The 8,019-nt window shown below is 40.3% G+C and overlaps 1 protein-coding gene across 1 annotated transcript; it reads right to left on the bottom strand.

The window, feature by feature from the left end:
- Window positions 1-2,160: 2,160 nt before the first annotated feature.
- Window positions 2,161-2,733, bottom strand: LOC124796177 (putative gustatory receptor 28b). Its single transcript, XM_047260267.1, has one exon. It carries the CDS (start codon window positions 2,731-2,733, stop codon window positions 2,161-2,163), a length of 573 nt encoding a protein of 190 aa, XP_047116223.1.
- Window positions 2,734-8,019: the final 5,286 nt, after the last annotated feature.

Genomic DNA, 8,019 nt, shown 5'->3' with positions numbered 1-8,019 from the left:
GCTGCTAAATGGAAACAATCAGATTTATACAGTAGTTACATGATAACATCAGTTGGATGTTGACGACATGCACAATATGCTCTAATGGACCTTGAGAGGTGGCAGAAGCCCCCTCTCATATGTCTATCTTACTCTGAGTAATTCTATTTTCCTCTCTAATTGCATGTGGTGAAAAGTTGCTATTCCTTCACACGTGGACTTTCCACGCAGCGTCTCTCGTCACCTGGGTGGTCCGGTGACAGGCGAGTTCTGCTGAGCTTGAAAGGGTTAAGCTGACGGGTGTGAGGGAGTCGAGTGGATGCTTTCCAGACGCCGACATTGTCATGAGCGGGAGCGACACGCCCAGATGCGCCGGAAGGGGCGGCTGGGCTAGAGATTCCGTTACTTCACAGAAACTTAGTGAAAACCGTTTCTGGCGGGCTACCAGCGAGGCGTGGGAATGACTCGTGTTCCCAGGCAGTCTTGGTGGGCAAATTCCCGCGTTTTCTGCAAAATCGTAACTGTGATTGGCTTGCTCAGGGCATAGCTCCGTGACGTAGCAAAATCGGCGCAGAAATTGGCGCCAAGAATCTCCATTGGTGGAATGGTAGTGCTTCGGCAATAGAGTGGAATTTTCCGCCGGTTTTCGAGTTGCTGATTGGCACGTTTTAACCACGGCCACTGTCGTGGGGGCGGGAATGTTCTGTGTTCGGCTTGTACGAGTGCTCGGCTCTCGCCTTTCGCTCGGAGTAGGTTACAAGACTGAGCTCTCGCTGCTCTCTACAGCCTGCCATCCGTTGGCTGTCTAATATACTTTTATTTAATTGTAACTGTTTGACGAAGTTGCTGAAGTTTCGACTTCAACATAACTTTCCGAGTACAGTTGGCAATTGAGTGTTCTGCGTACAAGCGGTATATGTTGTCTGTCTTGAGCAGTTTTGGCTACAGTTGACTGTATCAGAGTTACTGTGTGACTTCGCTTGTTAAAATGAATCTCTGTACCGTCAGTGATTGTGTGGCAGGCCTTCTTCGTCTCCCTCAGAGGCGCATTTGTTTTGCTAGGAAGTCTTTAGTCTGGAACAACCAGACCAGGATAATTTGTTTCGGGCTATACCCGCGACATTATCATCACCACGACGGGATGTCGAAGCAACCAGCCATCGCCTCAGGTACGCCAGATCGTTTTCTTGCAGTTAAGAAGACAGTTTGGTAATGCATGTCTGCAGCACCGGCAGATAGGGATTTTCCTAGGTGATAATCAGAGCTCAGCAGAACGCGCCTGTTCATCTTTTTCTAACCTTGTTCTGTCTTGGGAGTTCATTGTCTGAGTTCTCACTACTGTAGTGGCAATTAATGTTGGGTTGGCTGTGTGTTTCTCTTAAGATTTGAGTTGCAAGGAATTGGCTCCACATACCACTTCGTCATAAATGTCACAATCTAGTTTAGGGACAACTTCATCTTCACAGCATTTATTTCAGTATCCAATTTGAGCCAATTTGATGTATTGTAAATGTCTCATGTGTTTTGTTTGTTATTTTAATTTTAGTCATAATAAATAATGTTGTTATTTTGGACAGAACTTTCATTCTGTTAATCGGTAGAGCAACCCTTTCATTTCTCACTACATTAATGAAACTTTCCTTTATTTAACTTATTTATCAAATTAAATTATTGCCGGTGCCAAACTCTTTTCTACTCCACTTGCAGGGTCGATTACAGTCAGTTCGCGTTTCTTTTTAATCCATGTGCAACAGCAAAAGTCGGAGTTAGAATAGGGGAGGCTTAGAGCATCATTTATATATGAAGATTCTAGAAGAATTTAGTGTTAAATACACTGCTAGCCCCGGCACCTCGCAATCTTACATTTGTATTGCAATAAGTCATGACGTAACTAATATAAATGTTTGTAAACGTCACAGCAAGGGATCTCACGCTGGAGGGTCATCATTAAGACATTTCGTACATTAAATACTATTGTAGTATATGCACATAAACAACTTTATTCCTTCACTATTAATCTACCAGTAATTCAGATGTGGAATGTAGTAAACAGTTCCTTTTCTAGTAAACGGCAGGATAATTAAAACACTACTTAAATCGCGGTATACAAAACAGAAATGCACGATTCGTGCTTCATTGTGTTGCATGTAAATTACTTGTGTTAGTTGTGTGGAATACCTGCTAGTTCATCTCCTTCTTCAGCACTGAGTTCACCAACTTTGTCGTGCTGCTTCTCGGCATCAGAGAGGCTGGACTGCACCGTATGACGAGGTAGGTGGTGACAGCCGGCAGAAGACTCTTCAACGGCGAAGCGTTGAGCGAAAAGAACCCCGCGGCGTTATAACCGAGTCGGCTGCGCGCCAGCTGCTCTCTGAACTGCTGCAGAGGCTCCTGGCAGCTGCTTTCGCCCGGCAGTGGCAGCAGCAGCAGCAGTTTGCCGACCAGCCTCTCAGTGCGGCTGGCTTCCAGGACTACCCCCTCACTGCCGCACGCTATGCTGAGCAGGCGGATCACTAGCGTCCCGCTGTACAACAAGAACATAAGTATTACGCGTGCCTTCGGTTTTCCAGGCCATGCGACCATCAAGTCTAAGATGAGGACAAAAATCATATACATGTGCGTCACAATGGTTACAAAGCAGCTGGAAATTTCTACGAGGTTCTGTATCCAGTAAGCATAGTTGGTAGCTGTACTTTTATCACAGAGAATACAGTGCACTTTGCGTAGTCTTCTCAGTAGATTGCTAAGTTCCATTGTCACCAATACCAGGTTACTAGCAGAAGTGTTGGCTGCAGTAATGGGTTGTTGATTGCCTGAGTCTAATGTGGAGGAAGGCTTTCCGAGTAAAGCTTTACAATGTAACACTTCCTTTACCGTGGAAGTGCTTTCCAATTTAGAAAGTTTCATACACTTTTATCCATTTTTGCAAACCTCCTTTCGAGTGCTACATTCAGACAGGAAAACTGTAAAGTAACGAGGTGGGCGCTGATGACCTCGATGTTGAGCGCCCATAAACCCCAACACACACAAGTAACGAGGTTCCTCAGAAAATGGAGAGCGAAAACTGTGTGTAATGAACAGGAGCTACATACTGGGACCACATAATACACATGAATAAATGACAATTGACAGTAAACACCATGTTATTATTGAAACATGATATAAAGGTTCAGTATCATAGTCACATAAAGACATGTCTAGTCAAACAATTTTCAAACAGAAATTTTCATTGTCTCTGTCTTTCAAAGTAAAGCTGTGAATAATGTATATCAGCGCTGCAGCTGTACTAATAAGTAGGGTGCACTCTTCAGAATAGAAGGATTTACAAATTTTTGTGTCCTTCTGGGAACGTAAACAGAAGCGCGTGAATGACGGAGACAACCAACGTAAAGGCAACGAATATCGAATAAAGTCTAGAATTCTTCGTGACAACTAATTTCTCACGTCTTCCGTAAAAACGACAGGGGAGCAATGCCAAACGCTTCACACAAAGAAAGAAAAAATGAATTGACCTGTAGTATTTTCGCATTACTTCGACGCCCGCAATACATTTCCTTGCCCTGGTTAATCAGCCTGTGATGTGCGAACCCTGTATAGCGTACGACATCTTGATTGCTAGCGGGCTGTACTTTACGTAATGAAATTTCATCGAACTATTCGTGGCGTTGTCAAGTCGGTTTCTTTCACAAAGTAAAAAGAAATTATTTCGTAAGGACTTCAGGTTAACATGACGCGTAGCCAACGACCGAGTTAATAGTGCTTTACAGGGAATATTCATTCTGTTATTGTCCACCTGATGTTTATAAGTCTTCTGCATGGGTCGCTCTGCTACAGTATTTCACTGAAAGCGTTATAGTGGAGGACTGGATGACTGGAACGTATCATACATTCTGGATAGCTTGCATGCTTCATAAATAGTTATGGACACTCTCAAAACTTGTCTCGTAAATCTATAAGACTGTTGACCTAAACACATTCCACAACTGGTGACTTGTTAAATGAAGGAAAAATAAAGCTTAACGTCAACAGATTGATCATATGAGATGGAAAGACAACTTAGATTCCGTCTCGAATCATTATCATCATCATTATCAGCATCAGTAGCATCATGTGTTCTGGCCATGGGCAGGTTTTCACATGGTAACGCTCCATGTTCTGCTGTCCTCTGCCATCACCTTCAGGTCCACTTAATATGCGCTTCCATTCATGTCGTCATCATCTTATATCTTCTTCTTCGTTTCAATCTCCTCCCACAAAGTAGACCTTCCAAGTTGTCTGTTAGCAACACTCCCGCCTGAGCGAATGTCCCATGCAATTCTTCATCCTTTCTGTTATAAACTATATCAATCGTCTTCCCTCACCAACCCATTCGGCACTCTTTCGTCTTCAAAGTTAAGACTTAGATATGTTGATGATGAGAGGACGTTTTACGTGTGTCAGAATTAGAGAAGATAACATGTATCTGCATGTGACGCATATTGAAATAGCTGGAACACGGAATTTTTGGTAACGCGAGAAAACCGATAGGAAAAAGTGCTAATTAATAAGACGCCATTGCTCCACTTTTTCGATAGAGACACTTATTCACTTATCGTTTTCGGGTATGTGTAAAGGTGTTTCTTGTAGCCCCTACTATAACATGATCTGCCTATGCGTGTGCTACCAATTACCAAATTTGGTTTACTACGCACTATGCCCCAACAGAAAAAATAGTCCTGTCACGGGAAAAGCCACGTATAACACTTTCACTGCACCGTTTGAGTATACTGATATTGTATTTATAACCAATTATGGTACTTATATGCAGTATAATTTTACCCTCTGTAAGGATTTTTGTAGATTTGACCATGAAATGCCTAAAGGGTTTTGGCCTATCGGACATGAAATTAAATTTAATAACGCCCAGAAAGTAACATATCTAATTTAGAAACTACTCAAACTTACGCAAATGAAATGGACTACAATCGCCAGCCTAATTAGGCATAGAAATGTGAAACATTTCTTTTAAAGAAAAAGTAGACAGTTTCAGTGGAAAAACTCAGCCTATACTTCTTTCCTACGAAAGTGCAATGAACCCAGACACAAGCAAAAAAACTGTTGTAGTGGACAAAAGCAGTAGCAGAAAGATATTCACGTCCTCACAAACACAAAAGACATTGTTACACTCATCAATATTAAATACTTTGTCGAAACTGAATAACTTCATGATCACAACAAATGCAAGTTACTGCTAAACTGTAAATTGGGTATGAGCCTAGTCTTATTTCATCAGATATGCTCAACACAGTACAAATTTAAATAAAATTCACAAGCAGTAAGAATCACACTATTCTTTAAAAGCAAAGAAGTAACTGTTTTCATGGATAATGGCATTCATTGTAACTTTACCTTCACTGAGAATAAAAGAGTAAGTGGGTGTTCATAAACTGATGTTACACCTTTTTAACACAAAATGTGCACAAAACTCAACATAAATTTCAAGAGCAGCTGGAACTTTCTATAATCAAGAAACTTTGTGGATTTTAGAGCAACTTTCAAAGGGGAGGCCCTTAATCTTGACTACTGTTGTAAGACAAACTAAACCACTTTCATGAATAATTTAAAGAATGCTAACTTTTGGAATTCTCCTTTTGAAATGACCCACCTTGTATGCAATTTTATAACAGGTTTTACAGTAAATATGTTCGCCAGGTATTGCTTTTCAAACCAATCATTAAGAACATTTACTTTAAACTGATCTCAAAATAGTTTGTTGTCTCTTATCATCTCGGTTGTTTACTTTTTAAACCAGAAATTAAGCCAATAGTTTTAAGAGATCGCAAAACTTTAAAATGGAGATGTTCTATTACTGGGAGTCTTTCACAAATCTACACTTCCATCCTCCTTAACTTTACCAAAATCCACAGTAATTTTTGATAGCCTTTTTCACTTAGTTTCAAACAAAATAATCAAATAACTGTCTTTCTCTTTGATTATCATTTCTCACAATCTGGACACTCTGAAATCATTGTTCAAACTGAGAGGATCATGAGAGATAGTTTGGTGAGGAACAAATCAAGGTAGGTACATAAATTTTGGTATAGTTACCTCGTATTTGCACATACTAAATGTGCTGATCCATCACTTTACTTCCTCCTCTCTGTTACAGTGGTTGCGCGATATTGGTGGCGAGTAATGATGGCAGACTGACTTTCAGTTGTAATTGATGTGCTCTGTTAGTTTCTTCACGGCGACGATCATCAGATTTTATAATAATTTCAGGCCTTAGAGCATTGTATTAAATCCATTCATACACTCGAGGCTTTGGGTAATAAATAGAAGCACTAAAAGCCTCACTCGGCACCTGCACAATGCACTTTCCAATCACTAGCTGCCAATTGGCAGGTAGCTAGTCACCGACAAACTCTCATGTCCACCTTTTCACTCGCACCAACCGCAATTTGAGCGCCCTAAATAACTTCCATTTCAGAGGGGAACCACTCCATCTTTTACCATAACATGAACCAAGAGCCCTAAGTGTGGATCAGCAGTTACAAACTAGCAAGTAAACATTTTTAAGCAAACATTGGATTTACCTATATTAACAAATCAATACAAAATTATTTAACCAAAATCATCCATTTCAACATACAATCAAAGCAATTAGTCAGTAAAGAGAAAACATAGTACAACTTATCAAAGAGCACATATTAAAGAAAATATACTTTATGCAAAGCCTAATTAATCAGAATAAAAATAATTACATAATATCTTACGGTGTTACGCTACACCTGAACGATTTCCTGACAAGAAGTATATGACCAACAGAAAGATTTCGAACTTCCAACACATACGTACTCAGCACACTGACATGAATATACAAACTGAAAATTTTTATTTTTACCTACGACAGAGAGCAATAATGTCTCAGAAATAAATTATAAACGGATGAGCAATACTTACCAATCTGTTCTACATAAGTTTTGTAAGCCATATTTTTGCCGTTTATGAATCACCTTTACTTTACGTTCTTCCAATGAATGTTATTGTGGCATATGGTTTAGTTAGTTTCACGTAGTCTTTTCACTCGTAAATCGCTGTGGACAGTTACTTCTGCGTATCTTACGATTTTTGCTTTTCCAGAAGTTTTGACGGTAATTGCGTAATCAAACAATAACAGATCTCTTCGCCTATTTAAATGCAGTTACTTGAATTTACTTTAGTTCACGGTTCACGAACAGTCTCTGTACTTGCAGGTCTTCCAGCATTTCGCAGTAGGCTTCTGGCGTTATAATCTTCCTATATACACCATCTATGAACAGTCTCGCTGAGCTGCTGTCTTTGTCTGCAAGATCATTTGTCTATACTGCAAACAGTATCGATCTCCAAAGCTCTCTTTTGGGCCGTTGCAAAATTACGTTCACACCTGAGAATTTCGTCCCATTAAACATAATATTTTATCTTATACCCACTAGGAAGTCCACCAACCCAGTCACAAATATGGTCTCACACTCGGTAAGTTTGTATTTAGTTAAATGGTAGTACGGGACTGTATCGAATTCCTTTCGGAAGTCAAGGAACATGGCAATAATCTTGGCGTCTTTATGTATGGCGATAGAGATTTTACGAGTGAAGATACCGAGGTGTGTTTCGCTATATATCTCCTCACGGATTCCACATGGTTTTTATGGAAAAGGTTCTCATTATCCAAAAACATCATAATGCATCAGTAATATTTTTGCTACATGTTGATGTCAGCGACATAGGACTATAGTCGTGTGTCTGTTCGACAACCCGTCATGAAAACATGGGTGACAGGCGCTATTGTTCCAGTCTTCTGGTACGCTTCATTGCTTCAAAGACCTAAGATAAACTACTGTTAGAAGGGGTTCAAGGAGTTTGGCATAATCCCTGTGAAACCTCACAGATATCTCGTTTCTTCCACGTACCTTGTTACTGTTGAACGATCGTCGTTGATTTTAGAATCCGCGATCATTTATCTTAATACCAGCCTTTTAAACAAACAGAGGAACCTTGCTAAGTTCGCACGCGATGAAGGAA

The sequence above is a fragment of the Schistocerca piceifrons genome, chromosome 4, assembly GCF_021461385.2.
Source record: "Schistocerca piceifrons isolate TAMUIC-IGC-003096 chromosome 4, iqSchPice1.1, whole genome shotgun sequence".
In the NCBI taxonomy this organism is placed as follows: Eukaryota; Metazoa; Arthropoda; class Insecta; order Orthoptera; family Acrididae; genus Schistocerca; species Schistocerca piceifrons.
The sequence above is the reverse complement of the archived record's forward strand: the minus strand, read 5'-3'. Positions and strand labels throughout refer to the sequence as shown.

Coding starts and splice junctions, on each gene's coding strand:
- LOC124796177 (XM_047260267.1), bottom strand. CDS start 2,733: ATGGAACTTAGCAATCTACTGAGAAGACTACGCAAAGTGCACTGTATT.